Below are 23,253 nucleotides of genomic sequence, written 5' to 3'. Positions count from 1 at the left end.
TGCCTGCCTGGAGGTGGGAGCTGCAAGGGAGTCAGAGGAGGCTTCATGGAGGAGACAGCATTTTAGCCAAGCTAAGAAAAATGTGTGGGAGTTCTTCAGAAAGGAAAAGACATTCTAGGTAAAGTCTTTTTGTGGCATATTTATGGAAAGGTGAGATACTTGGGTTGCTGGCATGTGTGAGATGGAGCTAGTGACCACAACTCACTCTCCTGATGTTCCAGTGACAGATTCGAACCTCTCCAGGACTCCGCTCATGCATCACCTTCAGCCCCTGAAAACCACCCACTGGTTTTGTCAGACAGCAGCCAGGGATGATTTTTGAGCCTGTCATAGGAGTTGCTATCTGCCCCTTGGAGACAGTGGGAGATCAGTCCAGGGCAGCAGAAGCAGCAGTTTTTGAGGTGCCTGGGCCTGTAACCCTATGCACATCCAGAAAATGTTTACTGAGTGTTTTGCTATGCACCAACCTTGCCCCAGACACTGGGAATGCAGCAGTGACCATGGCATAACTCTCTAGAGGCAGAAAGATGGTAAATGAGAAAACCAACAATTGCAAAGACCAACGGGAACACACCTATGGTTGAACAAATTGGGTTTATTGCCTCTTTCAAGGGAAAAGACTGCATTTACTTCAATAAGAGCAAGTTAAAAAGGACTTAGGATTTGGGCTTGGGTTGGGTGAGTTGGGGACAAGTTCAAGTAAGTGGACTTTTACTCAAGATTAGAGGCATTCTGAGAATGTGTACCTTAAATATTTAAAGTGGGTGGAATGAAGTAGGCTAGTGCTGTCAGAAAGAAGCAGTTACTCACATTGTCAGAATGGAGAAATGTTTGGTCTATTTCTGGTTCCAACAACATTCTTGTTTTCATTTATAGTCAAACATGATTACAAGCAATCTTGTTTATGTCTTGCTCCATCATGGTTACAGAATTGCCTGTGTGATGTTCTGGGAAATGTGTAAGTCCGACAGAAAAACACCAAGACCTAGCTGAGAGTGCCAGGCCAGCTCACAGATGTGAGGGGCAGCTTTTCTCTTTGTTGTCAGACAGTCACATTCATTCCCCCAGTTATATTGGCTGGATGTCACGTGCTGAGTAATTAGAAGTGAACAAAAGAGATGGGAATCCAGTCTTCTGGGAGACTCACTGTGACGCGTGTGCGCTGTCTTAAATAAACAGATGTCGGAAGTGAGGGGGCTTGGGAGTGTACCAGACCCAAAGACGTGCCAGGACAAAGGCCCAGGTCGGGAGGGGATGCGGAGAACCATCAGCAGAGCTAGTGGCGGTCGATGCACACGGGTACGGGACGGAACGGATGGCGCCGAGCCTCGGGCATGTAAGGCCATCTCTCCCGAAGGACATCGACTTTAGGACGCCTTGATTTTGTTTAGGAGCAGGAAACGAAACCAACCTCCACGGATCAAAAAACTGACCCCGGCTCAGGCTCATGAATATTGAGCACCTGCTTCCGGTTTACGGCTCCGCCCCGGCCCCACCCAGCTAGGAGACCGCGCTTGCTGGCGCACGGCTCTGTCGTCACAAGTGCGCGCCACCGCCGCGCGCCCGGGAGGCAGGAAAGCTGTCATGGCGAGCTCGGCCGCCTCTTCGGTGCGACCACCGAGGCCCAAGAAGGAGCCCCAGGCGCTCGTCATCCCCAAGAATGCGGCGGAGGAGCAGAAGCTCAAACTGGAGCGGCTCATGAAGAACCCGGTGAGAGAGACGCGGGTTCGACGGCCCCTCCTATTCCCGTCCGGGTTGGGTTCTGACACCCCTGGGACCCGCGGGCCTGGCATCCCCGCCTCGCCTCCAAACTCAGGAACTCATACCCAAACCCCAGGGCCAGTCCTTAGGAAGGATTAGGCGGCTCCGGAGATGGCGAGCTTCTCTTCTGTCCTGATGTCTGAGGCGAGTCTGGACGAGGGCGCTGTGGAGCCCCTTCCCGTCCTGTAGGGCCCTTTCCACTTTAACTTTCTGTGAACTGAAGCGTTAGACTGGAAAGGTAGAATCCACGAGTTAGCCCAAGGGTTAATTATCTTCTAAATAGCACGGATTATGCCCGAGATACCTAGGGCAAGTCACTCTTCTATCATCCGATCCTCAGTCATAAAAACAACTGGATGAAAAGGCCTGGTACTTTTCTTAGAAAGGGTTGAGTCTCGTGTAGTACGAAGGGTTGAAGCTCGACGTTCCCAACCATAGTGAGTGACTTTAGAGCTCTGCTCTGGAAAGTTAAGTGAGGCTCTAATAAGGCTGTAGGCTGTGATAGACTCCCAAAGTATATAGGATGGAGTAAAGCTAAAACAGAGGGAGAAGGTAAAATCAGCTTCCGGTCCAAGGTGCAAAACTGCCTTACTTCACCAGTTAAAATTCTTTGGTTATAAGGGATGTGACTTTGCCAGCAGTTTATACTTATAAGTGCTTTCCTGTTTAACTGTTGCAGGACAAAGCAGTTCCAATTCCAGAAAAAATGAGTGAATGGGCACCTCGACCTCCCCCAGAATTTGTCCGAGATGTAATGGGTAATGTGTGTGTGTGTTTGTGTGTGTGTGTGTGTGTGTGTGTGTAAATATGATTTTTTTAAAGTAGAGATATTGTTTGTTAATCTCTGATGGGGAAAAAAATGTTCACAGACCCAATATTTTGCTCTTATAACAAAGACATTGTATATGCCTTGGAATTCAAGAATTTTCTTTTGCATTGATTTTTAATAATGCAAAATACTTTTTTCTAAGGGGAAATGGTTTTATTTTGCTAGATTGTAAATTGACATATACTAAGTATAAAGAAAAATAAATAGGGGCCTCCCTGGTGGCACAAGGGGTTAAGACGCAACCTATGAAGTTGTCCACAGCTTCTGTAGCACGAGTTCAATCCCCCAGCCGGCCAGGGAGCAAACTACATGGTGCAGCAAACCTCTCCTGACTTCCCCGCTGCTCCCCTCAGCATTGTACTTCCGTCAATCTGCCTGTTCTGTTCCCCACTCTGTCTCTGGTGAATCCTCTCACCCACCCTACCCCCACAGGTCTGGCCTTGTACCCCAGCTCTTGTATGCATAAATAAATAAATCTTTAAAAAAAGGAAAGAAAAAAAATAGAAATATGAAAAAGTTAGAACCCCCGCCATTTGCGTCATTCTACTTGTACCTGATAACGGCATTTCTGACCTCTATAGTCAGTGCTACACACGCTTAAGAAAAAATGGTTTTTACAAAAATACAGTTGTTGCAGTTAACCTACTTTTTTCACTGATTATATCATGGACATCTTTCAACTTTGAAATCTAGCATAATTAAATGTGAAATCATCCTGTGAAGGGAGGGAAAGGTCACAGGCTCTCTTGTAGGTTTCTGATACTCAACTATAGTCTGCTCCTTCTCTTAAACTTGTGTTAGAGTGGAATGTTTTGTGACTTCATTTTCTGCAGTCATGTAACAAATGTGTAATGGTGCCTATATTATTCCAGGCACTGTGCTAGATTCTGGGACACAATGGAGAACAGGGTAGGCAGGATGCCTTCCACCTCTCCAGTTTCTTCGTTAGCCCATTTTGATTAAGTGTAGCCTATGTTGGTAACTAGATTTCTTCAAGAATTCTGAACTGTCCTGCCTCTAGGTTCAAGTGCAGGGGCTGGAAGTGGAGAGTTCCATGTGTACAGGCATCTGCGCCGGCGAGAGTACCAGCGACAAGACTACATGGATGCCATGGCTGAGAAGGTCAGTGAGGCAACTGGTCAAGCCTTGGGGTCTGGGCAGTGTATACTTATAACTTTTTAAAAAAGCATTTAAAGAAGAGTCGATATACCTGGTTATGGCCTGTGTGAGGGCTGCCTTCCAAGATAGCATGAAAAACAGATATTGAGTAGAGTCCAGGTTACTCTAAGGTCAGACTTAGCACTGCTTGGTGCTCATACTAGGGGACAAATGAGGAAGAGAACTTCCTTGTGTGTGGAGAATACAGCAGAGTCCTCTCCCCTCCAAGCCATCTGCCATGAAATAAAATAGGAAGCAGATGTCCTCCACCATTTGAGTTATTATATATTATTCTCTTTTTTAGCTGAATGCCTAGGATTCCGTTTAACTCTGTGTTTGGTGTGAATAGTAGTGTGCTTTCCTGTGTCTCTTTATTGAGTTATAGATGTCTTTGCAGTTTATAAGTGCTTTCCTGTAGGTGGTTGCATTTTTCTCTTCCTACAGGCTCTGGGATAGAAGAATTTTTGGGTGTCAGAAAAGTCATGATGTATTTTTTCTGTTTTATTTATTTTTTTAGTTTTTATTAAAAAAAAAAAGATTTATGTGTTTATGCATGCAAGAACTGGGGTACAGGCCAGAGGTACGGGGGATGAGAGGATTCACCAGAGACAGCAGGGAACAGAACAGGTGGATTTACTGAAATACACTGCTAAGGGGAACAGCAGGTGAGACAGAAGTGTTCTGCTGCGCTATGTGGGTCAGCTTCCTGGCTGGGGATCAAACTCAGGCCTTAGCAGTGATAGCGCTGAGACTTAACTCCTAGGCCAGGGAGGCCCCTCTATGTTTTTCAAGCAAAAATGCGTCATGACTCTTCCAGCAACTCAGTATTTCTTCATTTTATAAATGAGGAAACTGAGGCTTAGAAACAGGAAGCTGCTAAGAAGAAATAACATGAAGGCTAGATGTGTGGATATGTATTGTGTGTTTAGTACCAGACAACGGCAGTATGTTAATGCTGCTTTAGAACCAGTTACTTGATAACTGTGGCTACTTAGGACTTGAAAATTCCGCACTCCTTATGTCTTCTCTACTCAGAACTCTACTAAACCTCTGACACTTCAATTTCAAGTCCAGATAGTTACCTGCTGTCTCTGCCCTGCTCTCACCAACTGACAAATAAATCAGAAGTTCCCTTCTTGGGTTTGATTAATTTACTTAGAGTGGCTCAAAGAACTCAGGGAAGTGTTTTACTTACTAGTTTATTTTAAAAGGACGTAACTCAGGAATAGCCAGATGGAAGGGACTCAGAGCTTCAATTCCCACCCTAGTACCTCCATGTGTTCTTCATCCCAGAAGCTCTTTCATCCCATCCTTTGGGAGTCTTTGAAGGTATGGTCGAAGACCAGCTTTTAGCAAAATGTCAGGTCAGGTGTCCCAGAAAGGATGAGACGGCCTAGGCCAAACCTTAGGACTGAAGGGGAAGGGGAAATGAGGTAGAAACAGACACTCTTATTTTGGTGAAAGCATCTCCCGCTGAGGGTCTTAGCGGGTCTTTATTTATATGTTTAAAGCAAGCAATGGGATTACATCATCATATGCGTAGAAGCAAAACAAAACAATCAGTACATTCCTTTCCCATAGACATTTTGACACCTAGGTGTTTTTTGAGAAAAGAAACTACCTTATATTTACCCAAAGGACACAGAAACATCAATGCCAAAGAGCACCTGCACCCCTATGTTTATAGCAGCACTGTTTACAATAGCTAAGCTTTGGAAACAACCCAAATGCCCAAAAATAGATGACTGGATCAAGAAGATGTGGTACATATATACCATGGAATATTACTCAGCATTCAAAAAAGATAAACATATGCAATTTGCAGCAACATGGATGGCGCTGGAAGGGATCATGCTCAGCGAAATAAGCCAAAAAGAAAAAGAAAAATACCGGATGGTCTCACTCATAGCAGGAATCTAGAAAACTTAAAAAAGGGACCAGGAAAATGAATAACTATAAGAAAGTGAAAATCAAAATCAACAAAAAACTATGAACCAGAGACACTTTTAGGGGGGCGGGGGCGGGAGGGGAGGGATTGGGGTCAGAATGGGGGGGCTGCAATTGTATGGGGAATATAACAATAAAATTTATAAAAAAAAAAAATTAAAAAAAAATTAAAAAAAAAAGAAACTACCTTAAAAGTTAATAGATAAGGGGGGGGTGGGGGCGGGGAAAGGAGGGCTTGGGGTCAAAATAAGGGGGTTGTAATTGTTTGGGGAATATAAAAATAAAATTTAAATTAAAAAAAGTTAATAGATAATTAAAATTTAGACTCATTATTACAGCCTAAACAAGGTCAGCTAACAGTCCTTGGTACCACCCTATCGCCAAGGCTACAATATCAGGAGACTCCTCTATCTATATGGCCCACAGCTAGAAACCAGTTGCTTCCCAGTAATCAGTTATTAGCACTTTTTTCTACCTAGAAACTCCTAGCGTAATCAACTTTATGATTCATTACAAGGCTTCTCTACGGAACTTCCATATGAGGAATATTATTATGACCAGCTCTGGGTTGCTTATCAGACATGCCCTTGCACAATAATTATTTCCCATTGTCAAGTGGGCCAAATTATTCAGTGTTTAATTTTTAAGTAAGTAATTTTCCATGCCATGTACTTATAATATACGTATAATTTATTGCCCAATGTATTTACTAAAAAGTTCTTTCTTATTATGACCAAGAACAAAAAACAAAGAATGTTCAGTCTTCAGCCCCACAGTGTGAAACACAAGAAATCTTCAGCTTCACGGTGTGAGGCTCTTTTTCTTCAGCCCCATGCTGTGAGGCTCTTTAAGCTTTGGCCCCACGGTATAAGGCCCTTTTCTTAGCTGCTTGCTAGTGTCTTACCTGGCTGGGGCAGCAAGGCTCCCTGCAGCAGTTAACCCCTAGTGATTAATTCAACCTCCAGCCCCTCCTGTCTCTAGAGGTTGGGAGATGGAACTGAAAGTTCCCCTGGCAACTAACCCTCTACCCTTTATCTTTCTAAAAGTCCTTCCTTAACTTTAGTTGAGAGGGGTTTGTTATCAATAACAAAAGACACCCATTTCACCTTTTATCTCCAGCTAATTCCGAAACTGGGAACTGAACTAAATGTAATAAAAGATGCCCTTTTGATGTTTAGATGGGAAATTTGTAAGCATTTTAGACGCTTCATGCCAGGAATAGTGAATGAAAACCAAATATAAATATTTCTTGTTCTCAGTCACAATATCACACTGTTGTAGGCCTTGGCTCAGCAGAGCTGGTGGTGCTCTGTGCCTTCAAGGAAGACACAGTGTGCCCCCTCTTACTTTCTCTCACAGGTTGTTGTGCATGGGTGGTATCTTAATCGAAAGAGTTACTTGCCATTATAGAGCCATATATTGAAAGGGATGACCCTGGAGACTTGATGAATTTATAGCACCGCCAGTGGTATAACTTCTAGAACTCTCAGACCCAGCCCAAACAGAACCCTACTATTGGTGACCCAGACTCAAGTGTGTCTAAATGATGTGGGCTTTTTTGCAGCAAAAATTGGATGCAGAGTTTCAGAAGAGATTGGAAAGGAATAAAATTGCTGCAGAGGAGCAGACTGCAAAGCGGCGAAAAAAGCGGTAAGGGCACTGTGGTACCCCATAACTGAGGTGACCTAAGCGTGGGACATGTGAGAGTAGATAGCTGATGCAAGTCCTTGCAGTGGCAGCTTCACCTGTCTGACCTGTGGATCTCTGGCTGTTCAACCTGTGGTGGAGCAGCCAGCCAAGAAATGACTTTCCTTCTAGAACCTGGGAGAGATGAAATCACTGATTGCTCTCCCCTGACTTAACTCTCTCCCCACATCCACCCCCACCTCATTACAGATTATCCAGAGCTTGGAAGTCAGCACTTTGGTCATTGCATGGATTTCTGTCTCCTTCACTTCTGTATTCTAACATCAGACTTAACAACGATCTGTCTCAGTTTCTCATTTAGCTTAGGGTATGTGACCTAAGTAAGTGCCTGATTATTACAGGCTACAGTGTGAGTGTTTTTTAATAAATGCTACCTCCACCTTTAGAGAGCTGTGCAGAATTCTAAAAACGGTTTTTAAATATCTTGGAATGGGGCCTCCCTGGTGGTGCAGGGGTTCAAGTTTCAGCGTCATCAAGCTATCGCCAGCCACTGGCATGGGTTTGACCCAGGCCTGGAGCTGACCCACATGGCACAGCAGACCTCGCTCTCCTTTCTCACCCACTGCTCCCCTCAGCATGAATTTCAGTAGAGCCACCTGTTCTGCTCCCCATTCTGTCTCTGGTGAATCCTCTCATCTCCCCCCACCTTCCACCCCCTCTCATCTTTGGCCTATACCCCTGATCTTGTATGCATAAATAAATAAAAATAAATCTTAAAAAAAATAAATATCTTGCAATGAAAAGGCATCTCCAGCATTTCTGAGGTTGCTTTAGTCACCTCAGGACACCTGAGGATTTTATCTGATTCATGATGAAGACAGTGTAGGGCAGGAAACTTTTCCTTTCTTTCCTTTAGGTTTTTTGACAGGTCTGATATTTAAGTTGACATCAGGCAGATTAACAAAGGAGAAAAAAAACTTCATATTATACAGGAGGCTCAAAGACATGAGACCCCACAAAGTGATCAAAGCTTTTACATCTTCACAAATAATTTGTGAAGAATCGGCATCACAGAAGTTTGTATTTTAGTACAAACTTCTAGTAAATTAATGTAAGAATTAGTAAATTAGGCAGTAAATTAGTGAAGAAGTGTCATATAATCCAGAAACAAGTCAAAACTCAGTCTGAAGAGGAAGCAAAGCTTTTAGCAAGTTTTTTGTTTGTTTGTTTTAAAGATCTTTTTATTTATGCAATAACCGGGGCACAGGCCAGATGCGCGGGAGGGTGAGAGGATTCAGCAGAGACAGGGCGGGGAACAGAACAGGCAGACTGACGAAATACACTGCTGAGGGGAGTAGCGGGTGAGACAGGAGAGGTCTGCGCTCCATGTGGGACCCTTCTCCGGTGGCCGGGGAGCAGCCAGGGATCAAACTGGCGCTGCAGAGGCTGCGGGCAGCTTCGCAACCCAGCGCTCAACCGCTGCGCCATGGGGGGGGGGGCCCTCCTTCAGCAACCTGATAGTGTTACTAATATTGGCGCAGCCAAATGGTGAGAAAGTATTTCTTTTGTTATTGTAGTGTTTGTGTAAATAAAATTTTAAAAGATGTTCTCAGTTAATGGTTACTTTCCAAAATAAACAACAAGGTAGTTAAGAGATTAATATATTTGTTTTACCTTTGTAGCCAGAAGTTAAAAGAAAAGAAATTATTGGCAAAGAAGGTGAAGCTTGAACAGAAGAAACTAGAAGAAGGTAAGCGGAGCCCACTTTGCTTGGTTTTGGTCTTTTCTTGGTGTTACTAGAATCTGGCCTGTCAGGAATGACTGAGATAGAGAGTTTGGGGTGGTAGACTGGCCACTGGAGCTATGAGGGTTTATTTTTCTTAGTTTGGGCTCAATTATTTACAAGTATCACAAAGCCAAACTGGATTAAGCAAAGAGAAAAAAAAAAGTACTGACTCGTGTTGAGTCCAGAACAGACCTTCCCTTGGGCCTGGCTGGTAAAGTAGCTCAGCAGTGTTGCTGGCATTCTCTGCGGCTGTGGGAATAAATACGTTTCCCCAGCTTGAGAAGGTAATTTGAGTGCAAAGAATGAAGCAGGCACATCCATTAATCACAATTAAAGTTTATTAAGAGCAGCTTACATACAGGGGGCCTCAGCCCTGAAACCCATGGACAGAGCAGGAGCCACAGCGCCCACCTGACAGAAGTCTTTTTTACTCCCTGCTTAGTACGTGTGATCATTCTCGCATAAGACTAATGATGCCAGATGTCTGGGGGACATGTTACATGTGTCTTTGTTTTACTAAGGTTAATAGAGTTGTGTACGGATCACGGGTACAGGTTAATACATGTGAAAGAAACCCTGGAGAAGTTGGCTAGCTTCCCAGGATAGGGCAGTTACGAGTCCCGGTCTGGAGATGATGTTGATCCACAATGGATGGACAGAAGCAGCGCCATGCAGTGTGTGGTGTTTCATGCGGGGACAGGTGCTGTGGATACAGGAAAGATCATCCTTCTTTCCTATTGGGAAATTTGCCCCACTTGGTAGGAAACTAAAACGTGTGTAAAATGGTATACTTCCTGTACGTCAGTATTATCATGAACCAGGCTATAAATGCAGGGTAAAGTCATTTATTTTTGCTGCAAAATCTGATCTCTCAGAAAACATGGGAACGCTGATTTTAATTGGGTTTCCCAGCTCATAAAAACCCGTCAGATCATATAAGTGAATGGCCCTTTTGATAGCGGTGTCTCTTCTTATCTCCTTCCTGTGCATGATCTCCCCTCTAGTTTCCTGTTTCTTGGTGCTTCCTTTTTCAGACCTAGAGCCAGAAAGCTGGGGTTTTATTTTATTTTCCAAGATTTATTTATTTATGTATACAAGAACTGGGGTGTAGGCCAGAGATGTAGGGGGTGAGAGGATTCACCAGAGACAGAGTGGGGAGCAGAACAGGCAAACCTACTGAAATTCACTGCTGAGGGGAGCAGTGGGCGAGTCAGGAGAGGTCTGCTGTGCCATGTGGGTCAGCTCCTTGGCTGGGATTGAACTGATGCCACAGTGACTGGAGATAACTTGATAGCACTGAGACTTTAACCCCTGCGTCACCAGGGAGGCCCCAGAAAGCTGGGTGGGTTTTAGTTAACCCATTCTGCTACAGACTTCCGGCAACAGCATCTGCATCCAGTGCTGAGCTGTGGGAAAACACAGACAAGAAAAGCTACCAGGGTTTGTCTGGTGATCTTAGGCCCACATCTCACTTCTCTGATCCTTCAGAGTTTTTGTGTCTATAAAACCCCACTGTCTCCAGTGCCCCTGTGAGCCTAGGGTAATGCCTGGAAATCCGGCGTGAGAATGAAGAAGAGAGAAGAAGCAATGATATCCCTCACTCTGAGAATTAGGCGTCCCTTTCTCACTCCTCGAACCAGAACTGAGGGTTTCTGGACTGGTCTCTGTCAGTCTCCACCACTTGCTTCTGGATCTGGGCCACACTGGAAGAGGGGGGACAAACTAGGAAATGCACTGCTATCCCAGTGGCACTCTATATATTTTGGTCTTTCCCCACTCTGCTTACATGTCAAAGGCCATGTAGTCTGTCCAGATCCTATAGCTGTATTCAGTGTGGAGAAAGGGTTGAATGTGTCACTCCATCTTACCTAGAACCCTCTATTTGGTTTTTGAAATCCAAATATAGGGCTTTACATTTATCTCTTTTGCATTTCAACTTGATATTATTGGCTCTGTTGATTCAGGCTTCTAAAATCCTTTTGAATTCTGATTCTGGAATCTTACTTGTTATGTCTTTCCTGTGTTGTCAAGGACAGGTTTCATAAACAAACTTCCTTTGTTGTTGATAAAAATGTTGAGCCAGACTGAGCCCCAGCCACAATTCTCCAGCTTCATTTAGGCCAACGTAGACCTGTTCACTAAAACATTAGACATGGAATTACTCTCCAACTATAGGTCAGCCAGCCTCAGTCTGCTTTCTTCTTACCCAGGGGTGTCATAGTTGTGGTTTGAGGCCATACAGGAAGTGTGGTAGGTGTGTTGTAGGCTCAGCTCTCACTTTGGCTCACTCTGACCTCAAGCACCTGGCTTCCCTGTTTGAGTGGGGTTTTGTTATTTTTTTTTTAGATTGTGAAATAAGTTTTTTTTAGATCTGAAATTCTGTAGTTTGCAAACTTCTTGCCTTCATTAAGATATACCACATTTTGGGGGGGCCTCCCTGGTGGTGCAAGGGGTTAAGACGCAACCTATGAAGCTATCCACAGCACGAGTTAAATCCCCGGCCAGGGAGCTTCCCACATGGCGCAGCAGACCTCTCCAGCCTTGCTTGTTCTGCTCCCCACTCTGTCTCTGGTGAATCCTCTCGCCCCCCGCACCTCTGGCCTGTACCCTAGTTCATGTATGCGTGAATAAATCATTAAAAAAAAGATATACCACATTTTGGGGGGAATTTCCCTTACAGAGCCCTTTCAAAAGAAAAAGTTTGCCATTAAGTTTGAACTTAATGACCCTGTACTAGGTCTTTGAGATGGGATATCAACTTTAGAACTGAAGAGACCAGTGGCAGCCTCACAGAGCTGGGTCTTCTTAAATCTTTTTGGAATCCCTTTTAGACACATTAGATTGCATGCTACCATGCCATTTTCAGTCACCTTTCTTGAATTTTCCAAAGGCTACAAAGGATATTTGAGATTACACAACAGATTTTAGTACTGGCAGATAGATTTCATCCTGAGCCTCCAACTTGTTTAAAAGCCCTGTGCCCTCTCACTGTTCTTCCTCCGCCCAAGCAGCAGTTCCATCAAAAGGTGGGCATAGGCTCCCGTGTTATGTCATCAGAACACACCTAGTAGCAGTGTTTTTCAAACCAAGGGTTGTGATCTTTTTTTTTTTTAAGATTTATTTATGCATATAAGAGCTGAGGTACAGGCTAGAGGGGGTGAGAGGATTCACCAGAGACAGAGTAGGGAACAGAACAAGCAGACTGATCAAAGTACACTGCTAAGGGGAGCAGCGGATGAGTCAGAAGTCTGCTTCGCCATGTGGGTTGCTCCCTGGCCACTGGGGATCGAACTCGTGCTGCAGAGGCTGTGGATTGCTTCAGAGTGCGGTACTTAACCCTTTGTGCCACAGGGAGGCCCAAGGGTTCTGATCTTTTTTTTGTTTGTTTATTTGGTTTTTTTTTTTAAAGATTTATTTATTTATTTATTTATTTATTTATTTATACAAGCACTGGGTACAGTCAGAAATGTGGGTGGGTGAGAGAATTCACCAGAGCCAGAGCGGGGAGCAGAGCAGGCAGAAGGACTGAAGTACACTGCTGAGGGGAGCAGCGGGCGGCAGGAGAGGTCTGCGCGCCATGCGGGACCCTCCTCCGGTGGCCGGGGAGCAGCCGAGGATCGAACCGGTGCTGGAGAGGCTGCGGGCAGCTTCGCAACCCAGCGCTCAACCGCTGCGCCACCGGGGAGGCCCTGTTTTTGTTTTTTTTTTTAAAGATTTGTTTATTTATGTATACAAAAGCTGGGGTACAGGCCAGAGATGGGGGATGGGTGAGAGGATTCACCAGAGACAGAGTGGGGAGCAGAACAGGCAGATTGACTGAAATACACTGCTGAGCAGCGAGCGAATCAGGAGAGGTCTGCTGCGCCATGTGAGTCAGCTCTCTGGCCAGGAATCGAACTCATGCTGCAGTGGCTGTGGACAGCTTCATAGGTTGCATCTTAACCCCTTGTGCCACCAGGGAGGCCCTGCAGCTGTGTCTTTTAAAGAACATGAATAAAATAGACTAGATAATTGAGTGCCTCATACTCTGAATAAGTTTTTTGGCGAAATATTTATGTTTCTAAGTGGACTATGGGCTGCAAACAAATTTGAAAGTTGTCATGATACCACGCAGGCCCTGCTGCTGTACTTAACTGAGAAATTAGCACCTGCATATCCAGGCACCCCTTGGAGATCCCATGGGTCAGTTCCCGCCCAATGCAATAAAGCAAATGTTGCAATGAAATAAGTCACAGGATTTAAAAAAAATTCCAGTGCATGTGAAAAGTGTGCTTACACTATCCTGTAGTCTATTTAGTGTCCAATAACATTATGTCAAAAAAAATTGTACAGACCTTAATTAAATGTGGCAGACAGAAGGGAGTAAACACTATTGACAAATGGCACTAGTAGACTTGCTTGGTACAAGGTCGCCACAGCTTTCAATTTGTAAAATACTGCAAATCTATGAAGCTTGATACGGCAAAGCAGGGCCTATGCCGTGTGCTGATGTTAAAGGATGATAGTGATAACCAGAGCTGGAGATGCTTCACTCCCGGTAGGCAGGAGAGAGAGTGCTGTAGGCAGAACTATCGTAAAAATGGTTTGTGTGCCTTTTACCTCACCGCCTCCGTTTCCCTTATGTTTCATTTTATGAAAGAAACATTTTTCTAGCTGTAGGGTTGAAATTAATAGGAATTTAATGTGGTGATGCTCAGTGGTGCCACAAGGTGGCTTCAAGCCACTGTTGGGTTCTAGATGGGTTTGAAGGGAAATCTCTCAAACTTTTTGGCTCTTCTGAAGACCAGTGAGGGTAACTGACTAGAAGATCCGCTCTGTTGTTGGAGAGGATATATCCCAATTGCTTCCTGGGCTGGTCCAGTAACTTGGCGTCATGTGGGACTTGTGTCTGAACAGCACCACCAGGTGGCAGCAAGTCAGTGTGCATAGTCAGGAAGCCTTGAACTCCCAAATGATATATTCTAACACCAGTGTTACTTATCCAAAAATAGGCCTGCTTACCAAACAAACCCAGGGTGATCTTAAGGTGATTCGTTACTAAGTGTGTGGAGAGCAGTTCTTCAACCTCAGCTCCATTGACATTTTGGACGGGATAGTTCTTTATTGTGCAGAATTATATCTTGTTTACTCGAGGATGTTTAGCTGCATCCTGGCCTCTGCTCACCAGATGCCAGTAGCACCCAGCCTCCGCTTCGTTGTTGACAATCAGAAAGTCCTCCAGACATTGCCAAATATGCCCTCGTCGGGGAGGGGCACAAAATTATTCCTAATTGAAACTCATACTGATATCTGGTATTTGATGTTTTGGATTAGACTCTTTGTTTTATTGCCAAATTTCTTATACATATTATGTTAGCTGTCCATATCCATTGTGCCTTTTGAGAATAAAGGCAATATGAGATCATTTTAGAAATTTTTGGGATATGCAGATAAAAATAAAATAAAAATTATCTGTAACCCTATTGATTATAGATTGTTTATAATGATTTTAGCATTTTAATGTTTTAATTATATAAAACTTATGTATGTTATTTGTAATTGTCCAAATCTTATTGCGTAATGTATCACAAATATTTTCCAATGTCCTTGCAATTCCATAGTACAATGAAGGATTTCCAAGTCTGCTCATACATCTGGGGTTTTTTTAAAGGCGAATATCAGCTTAATTATATGCAGTGGCGCTTTACCTAGTATTTCTGTAATCCGTGAGTAAACTATCAGAATCCTAGACTTGAAAATACTATGTAAGCAGTGGTGTAAGAGTAATGGAAGGAAACAACATGGAAAATTCAAGTATCATTCTAGTAGCGCTCCTTTCCCTCTCTCCTTTCTCTGTAGTCTCTCCATGTGACTTGTACATAGTTAGAATCATAGTATATCATAGTATATGAACAGTTTTCCATTTTGTTTATTTATTACTATAAGCATTTTTGGTCCTTCATCATTTTTTCAGTGAGGCATTATATCCAACAAGTGACACAATTGTTACCACTTTCCCTTCTATTAGACATAAGATTCATTTTATTTTTCATCTTCTTTAAAAGTCACTTAGATGACAATCATGCACCAGACTCCCTTCCCTCTTTGTGATTAATTTCCTTAAGATATATTTCCAACAGTGGGAATTACTGCATCACAGAGCATTAAAAGATTTCATGACTCTTTAAATGTATTGCCACTTTTATGGGGGTGGGGGGGAAAGGAGGGATTGGGGTCAAAATAAGAGGGTTGCAATTGTATGGGGAATATAAAAATAAAATTAAAAAAATGTATAGCCACTTATTTCCCAAAGGCTCATAAGAGCATTTTTCAGCAATAAAATATTTTTTACATTATTAAAAGTATTTTTTAATTTATATACTTTTAAAAAAAAAAGATTTATTTATTTATTTATTTATACGAGCACTGGGTACAGTCAGAATCATGGGAGGGTGAGAGAATTCACCAGAGCCAGAGCGGGGAGCAGAACAGGCAGATGGACCGAAGTACACTGCTGAGGGGAGCAGCGGGCGCAGCAGGAGAGGTCTGTGTGCCATGTGGGACCCTCACCGGTGGCCACGGATCGAACCGGCGCTGCAGAGGCTGCTGGCAGCTTCGCAGCCCAGCGCTCAACTGCTGTGCCACTGGGGAGGCCCAATTTATATACATTTTTTAAGGTATAATGCTATCAAACACTTGTAATAGACTAAAGCATAGTATAAACATTTATATACCCTGGGAAACCCAAAAATTTGTGTGACTTGCTTTGCTGAAATTTTCGCTTTATTGCAGTGGTCTGGAACCAAACCTGCAATATCTGGGAGGTGTGCCTGCACCGGTTCTTGCTGCTATCAACTGTGCCACAGTGGACACTTTTACCACATCCTTGCTAGCACTGGCTTTTAAAAATTATTCTTCTGTATGGTTTGGTCTGGCCACTCCCTTCCATGCTCAGGCCTCTGTGCTCTTTTCTTTTGCATGCTACCTGACCCCATCTGTGTGGAGAATTTCCCTTCCTGTGCCTTCCTCTTGCCACGTTTTCTCTCTTTGACTTCCCTCTGCAGGCCAACTTAACAGATCTAGCCTTTCGCTTCACCTTGCTCAAGGGGGTTGTACACATACTTAGTATATAGAATCTGCAAGGTCATATAATGTGTCAGTCAATTTAATTGTATGGCCTCCCGGTGGTGCAGTGGTTGAGTGCTGGGTTGTGAAGCTGCCCGCAGCCTCTGCGGCGCTGGTTCGATCCCTGGCTGCTCCCCGGCCACCAGAGGAGGGTCCCACATGGCACGCAGACCTCTCCTGCTGCCCACTGCTCCCCTCAGCAGTGTACTTCGGTCCTTCTGCCTGCTCTGCTCCCCGCTCTGGCTCTGGTGAATTCTCTCACCCTCCCGTGCTTCTGACTGTACCCAGTGCTTGTATAAATAAATAAATCTTTTTAAAAAAATCAATAAAAAATAAAACAGTCTGTGTCAGCACATGGGAACTATAGTTTGAGACACCTTTAAAAAAATTAAAAAATGGGCCTCCCCGGTGGCGCAGCGGTTGAGCGCTGGGTTGCGAAGCTGCCCGCGGCCTCTGCGGCGCCGGTTCGATCCCCAGCTGCTCCCCGGCCACCAGAGTAGGGTCCCACATGGCGCACAGACCTCTCTTGCCGCCCGCTGCTCCCCTCAACAGTGTACTTCGGTCCTTCTGCCTGCTCTGCTCCCCGCTCTGGCTCTGGTGAATTCTCTCACCCTCCTGCACTTCTGACTGTACACAGTGCATGTATAAACAAAAAAACAAACAAATAAATAAATAAATAAAAAACATGCCTCTAAAAAAAATATTAAAAAATAAATAAAAACAATTTAATTGTAGTCTTAGTTCTGTGAGGGTAGGATAGTATCTTTCTTTCTTTCTTTTTTTTAAAGATTTTATTTATTTATACACGAACTGGAGTACAGGTCAGAGGCGCAGGAGGGTGAAAGTGATACCGGAATTGTCAGGCCTAGTCTCCCAGCCAGGAACAGATTCCAGGCTGCAGGGCAGCGCTGAGCCCCAGCCGCTAGACCCCCCACGGGTTGGTGTCTCATGAAGCCGCAGCAGGAACTTCACAGACGCTCAGGCAAGCAAGCGAGCAAAGGCAGGTTTGTTTAGAAGAAGAAAAAGTTTATTGAGGAGAAAAAGAGCAGAAATAAAGTGGGACTCCCAGGCCAGGGAACCAGGCCTGGGAGGGGCAAGGAAGCCAAAGTGGAGTCGTATCTCAGGGAATATATACTTTCTTTCCCTGATTATTCTAAAGCTCCACCAGTCTCTTTGGATTGGTTAGTTCTCGGCTGTCTCACTTAATTTGCTACTGAGTGGGAGATCTTCACAAATCACCAGTGATTTGTTACATCTTTATCTTTATGGCCTAGTCTTCCGGGAGAGCATCTCCATACCTTATCTTTATCACCTGAAGAAAACCAGGACCATCCTTAACAAGATTGTCTGTGGTCCTAGGATGTTTGTTTTTCCCAGTGGAATTGATTACATTTCCTTGGTTGTCCTTATCTCTGAAGCCTCCCTAAATTCCTCAGAGGTCCCCTCCTGCACTGTCCCTAAAACTGCCTAATAACCCTAGCTTGCCCTGTCTCAAAAGGATTCACCAGAGAGAGCGGGGAGCAGAACAGGTAGATGGACCAAAGACACTGCTGAGGGGAGTAGGGGGCGAGGCAGGAGAAGTGTGCCACACCATGTGGGTTTCTCCCTGGTAGACCAGGAATCCAACCCGCGCTACAGAGGCTGCAACAGCTTCACAGCGCGGCACTCAACCCGCTGCGCCACCTGCGAGACCCTGTAGGATAGTAACTTTCTTAAAACTAAATTTTGGTTTAGATTTATAGAAAAATTGCACAAATAGTACAAAGAGTTCCCATGCACTCAGCTTCCCTAACTGACATATAATAAATATGGTACATTTGTCATTGAAGCAATATTGATAGGGTATCAGCTAAAGTTCATACTTTATTTAGATTTCCTTAGTTTTTAGCTTATGCCCTTCTCTTGTTCCAGTGTCTCATCCAGACTCTCAAATTACGTTTAATCATCATGTATGCCTAGTCTCCTCTTCACTGTGACAGTTTCTCAGGCTTCTTTGTTTGTCATGACCTCGAGTTTTAAGGATTGGTGTTTTGCATACTGTCCCACAGTTGGGATTTGTCTGATGTTTTTCTTGTGCAAATGCTGGAGTTAATTCTCTGGGGAGAAAGACCAAAGGGATAAAAGTGCCATTCTCATCACATCATGTCAAGGCTGGCTGCTGTCAAGATGACATCACTATTAAAATTGGCCTCAATCACCTGGCTGAGGCTCAGTTTGTTGGATTTTACCACTGTAAAGTTCTTTTTTTCCTTCCAGCTGTCCTCTTTAAAAAGAAGTAACTGTGTAGCCCACACTTAAGGAGTGGGGAGTTCTACACTTGTCCTACATAAGTTACTTGAAATTCTTTTATTTGGACTGATATTTAATCAGTTCTTTTGGATACTTTAGCCCTAAAATATCCTTTGGAAATATTTTTACCCTAAAAGATAAAATAAATGGATTTTTAAAAATGTATTTTTAAGTTGTAACCCAGCACTGGGTTGCAAGTGCTAGTTATAACCCAGCACTTATTTATTTTGTTGCTTAAATTATTCCAGCTTTGGAGTTTGGGATGTCTTATCTTTTTGTTATTGTTTCTCTTTTTGTTTGTTTGTTTGTTTGTTTAAGAACTTCCTTTCTTTCTGGCACTACAGGATATTCCAGACTTAGCTTGCATTTTTCTGGCCCAAGACCTAGAATCAGCATTTCTCGGAAGAGTCCTGGTTCCTATTTTTGGAGAATGGGATTAGAATCCAAGATCTGGTGTGTTCTTTGCTACTGGGGTATTGTTGTTTTTAGGCCCTTTTAACTGATAAAGCAAAGAAATACGTTTGTGCGCCAACCAGTGTTTATAAACAGATCTGCGGACATTTCTGTCTGTGGTGTCTAGCTCCCTCTGCACCTGGGCTCAGGCTGCATCTCCCACTCTGCCAGCACCGCAGGGAGCACTGTAGCCTTCTCAGCAGTTTGCCTGCAGCCTCCTGCTCTGACAGTGGTGACCTGGCTCCCATCATCCTCCATCCATTTATTTAATTGTTCCAGTGCACATACTTAGCAGTTCTAGAGCTGTGAGCCTGTTCCCTGTGGGACTTTATTGTCTTCAAGCAAAATGACTTAGGTCAGCACCTTTCCTCTGCGCTCATCACAAAGTTGTTTCATCCCTTGGTGATACAGTTGGGCTCCTGTGTCACCTTCCACTTTACACCATGGGGTCCTTGACATCCTAAATGATTTTTTTAAATTTTATATACATTAAGTTCATTCTTTTTGCCTTAAAATTCAATGAATTTTGACAAATGCATGCATGGTCTCATGTATCCACCTTTACAGTATTATACAGAATTGCTTCACTACCCTATATTCTTTGTTCTTCACCTATTTAACCTCCCTCTGCCTCCACTCCCTGGCATCTGCTCCTCTGTTTACCATTTCTGTATTTTTTTTTTGCTTTTTCCACAGTGTTGCATAGTTGGAATGATGATACATCGTGTAGTCTTTTCAGATTCACTATGTTCACTTAGCATTTAAGATGCGTGCGGGCCTTTGAGTGGCCTTACAGCCCGTTCCTTTTCATGGCTGACTAGATCCCATCTTGGGGACATGCTTGTTGATCCATTTACCGAATGCAACATATCTTGGTTAGATCCAGTTTTTTACAGTAATGAAAATGCTGCTATAAGCAGTGGTATAATGGTTTGTATGGTTATAAGTTTTCAAATTAGTTGAGTAAATACCTAGGAGGGTAACTGCTGGATCATGTAAGATGATGTTTAGCTTTCTAAGAAACTGCTACACTGTCTTCCGACTGTGCCTGTAAAAGCACTTTTTTTTGCATTTTTCCTGTTACTCCACATTCTCACCAGCAAATCGCATCATCAGTTTGGGGTTCTTTTTAGCCCTCCTAATTACATGTGTTGTGATATCTCGTTTCAATTTGTGATACTGTCTTTTTAGTTCTCAGCATTACGCATAGTAACTGGCAAGAAGCGATTGCTTTATTTTTTTATTTATTATGTTGAAAGAATGAATGAATGGGTGAATTAATTTTGTGGAAATACCAAATGACTTAAAAAATATCTGCCCAGTTCACAGATTTTTTTGAGAATGATACTTCTAGGCCCTGATGTGTCTCCCACACACAGAAATCTATTGTGTTTACTATTGAGTAAGGCACTGCATTTTCAGAGGCCTTTCAACCACGTGGAATACTTAGAGCCCTCCTCTTTAAATTAGCATCTAAGGCATCCAAAACACCCTATTCCAAAAATATTCAGATTAGTCAGTGTTTGTTTCTGTAAAATCAAAAATTAAAGATCAGATCCTATGTGCTCATCCTGCTGTGTTCAGACTTATGTGGGTATGGTTGGTGGTTCTTAGGATTAAGGCAGACAGACTATGACTAAGTTATAGAACAAAACAGAAATATTTGCCATGGTCAACTGGGGAGCCCACGCTCTGGCACATAGCTCCTCAGCTGGGAGATAGGGAATGGTGGACAAATGGCAGAGACCCTGACCCCTGGGCTTGCAGGGAGGCAGCTGAGTGTCCAACCTTGCACCCTGCCCACATGTGCCTTAGAAACCTTGTCCTTTTCTGTGAGAGCCATGACGTGAGCATGTGGGGAGTGCTTCTCTAGGAATCCAGTTGTGCCAGGCAAGGTGGCTTGGCTATTTTTAGTTTTTCACTCAGTCTCTCCATAGTATGTGCCCCCACTTTTGTTATTGTGATAAAATAGACATAAAATTTACTCTCTTAACCACTTTTAAGTGGACAGTTCAGTGATATTAAGTACATTCTTTGAAGAGCAAATTACTAACCTCTCTAAGCTTTATTTCTCACCTGTAGAATGGACACATAGTAGTGGTACTTAACTCATAGACTGTTACTGGAATTAAACAGGATGGTTTATGTAAAGACTTAGCACCAAGCCTGGCACATGGTGGATATTCAAATACTAACTATTTAAATATGTTCACTGTTTGTACTTTTAAAACTCCTCATTCTGTGGCCTTCCTGGTGGCCTAGAGGTTAAGTTTCAGCACTATATGAGTTCAATCCCTGGCCAGGGAGTTAACCCACACATGGCACAGCAGACCTCTCCTGTCTCACCTGCTGCTTCCCTCAGCAGGGCGTTTCAGTGGATCTGCCCGTTCTGCTCCCCACTCTGTCTCTGGTGAATCCTCTCACCCCCCTCCCCTGCACCTCTGGCCTACACACCATGTACACAAAATAAAAACCCTTCTTAGTCCCATTTTGTGCTTTCTAGTGTCCCATCCTATGTGCTCATCCAGAGTGTAAAGGTGAATTTTAGACAATGTGGTGCTGTGCCTAACCCTGTGATGATGGATGGTAGGAGCAAAGCTCCCCAGAGCCACAGGCTGGGGCGGGGGGGAGAGGGGGGGTGCCAGTGAGTCCCTGCACATGTGCAGGGAGGAGGCCCATCAGTGGGCCATGTGACCCCCCCCATGTCTGCAGGGTGGCCACCTAGAGTGGACTGTGGGTTGGTGCTGTCCCTGTGAGCTCTGGCTTGGCCTCCTTCTAGCTCTCGCCCACTCCCCTGCTCCAAGTGGAGGGGAGGAGGAGTTGGGAACAAGCTGTCTTTGTGGGCTGCTTTGGGCCAGCCCAGCTGCTGTGTGGGTACTGGCAGTCATGCCAGGGAAAACACAGGTTTGAAAGCTGCATGTGGAGTGTCAAGAGACAGGGTTTATGGGTCTGTGTTTAGGAAGAACCAGGAAGCTGGCATATTTGTTGTGGGCAGAGCCCTCTGCTACATAGTTTTTGAAAATCCTGTGAGAGATTTCAGCAGGAGTGCTGTCAGCCTAGCCTTAAATGATGGACATTGGTGGTAGTGGGGGCAAATAAAAAGCATTGAGGCCTGATTTATGGGGTGTTGGACTCTCAAGTGTGTTTCTGCCTTTTATCAGGTAAGATCCACCCACCAGCAGACAATCAGTTCTGGAAGTGATCCCTAATACCCAAGACTGATGGACATGAGGCCCTCCTCTGGCACCTTGCTTGTTCCTTGTCCAGGAACAACTAGTTCCTAATTTGTCCTCAGTTCTTCTTCCCTTGATTCTCTGCTTGAATTTGTGTGTCTCTAACCCAAACGTCCTGTGGTTACAGGATCCAGTCAGTCCCAGGAGCAGCCGTCCAGCAGCTCTGAGGGGGCATCTGGATCAGAGGAAGAGGAGGAGGAGCCCAGCTTCATCATGGGGCGATGATGTTTGCCATGGGAGCCGTCTGGAGCCAGGCCCATTCTGTGACTAGGGCCTCAGCCATCCCTGCACACAGCTCAGAGGGAAAGAGGGCTCGATTTCAGCACAGCTGTCTTGCCACAGCCTCCGGGACAGTGAGCAGCGGGAGCACACCCGGGCTGCTCAGCCCCACCTGGCTGCAGGATGCGGAGCCTGAGGGACAGAGAGGACCGTCTCCTGCATACTCAGTGCTCCTGCCAAACAGTTTGCTAATGTTCCTGCCGAAAGAGGGAAAATATGAAACCTGCTGGCACTGGTGCCTGTTCTCACAGATTTGGACATGATGCGTTTGGGGCTGGTTTCTGTAAAAGGATTGTTTATTTAGTAAAGAGCAGAAACACAAGGTTTTCTTTAGACTGGTGAAATGCTAATTACAAAAGCTGTAGGGAAGGCTGTGGAATGAATTGATGGGGACAGGGCCTCAGGGCTTCCTTTTACATGGGCCTCTTCCCAGACTCATTGAAGGAAGTGGCCTGGGCTCTGGGACCGTCTGGCACTGCAGGGCACCTGATCTCCATGTCCTCAGCAGAGTGTGCAGATTGTGCCCCAGGATACATGTTCTGGCCCAGCAGCACCCACCACACTTGTGTGTATTGAGTGTATCGGGCCTGAGCAGAGGGAGACGTGGTTTTACCCTGTGCACTGAGCCATGGAAGGGAACTGGTAAAAAGAGCTCTTGGGAGAACATTTGAAGATTAGAAGGATGAGCAGGACTGGGCCAGAGCAGAGGGCGTGGAGTCATGGCCAGACTTAGAGGGAGGGGATGGGATGGGCCTACCAAAGGCTGT

General features: G+C 44.4%; 1 protein-coding gene across 1 annotated transcript; it reads left to right on the top strand.

Moving 5' to 3' along the window:
- Positions 1-1,584: 1,584 nt before the first annotated feature.
- PRKRIP1 (PRKR interacting protein 1) lies at positions 1,585-22,432 on the top strand (the record flags this gene model as incomplete). Its single annotated transcript, XM_084250362.1, has 6 exons — positions 1,585-1,710; positions 2,441-2,519; positions 3,612-3,712; positions 7,260-7,345; positions 9,025-9,092; positions 22,335-22,432. 6 exons carry the CDS (start codon positions 1,585-1,587, stop codon positions 22,430-22,432), a joined length of 558 nt encoding a protein of 185 aa, XP_084106488.1.
- Positions 22,433-23,253: the final 821 nt, after the last annotated feature.

Source organism: Talpa europaea (assembly GCF_964194135.1).
Source record: "Talpa europaea genome assembly, chromosome: 12".
Classification (NCBI taxonomy): domain Eukaryota; kingdom Metazoa; phylum Chordata; class Mammalia; order Eulipotyphla; family Talpidae; genus Talpa; species Talpa europaea.
Note: the sequence above shows the minus strand (reverse complement) of the source record. Positions and strands in the feature narration are given on the sequence as shown.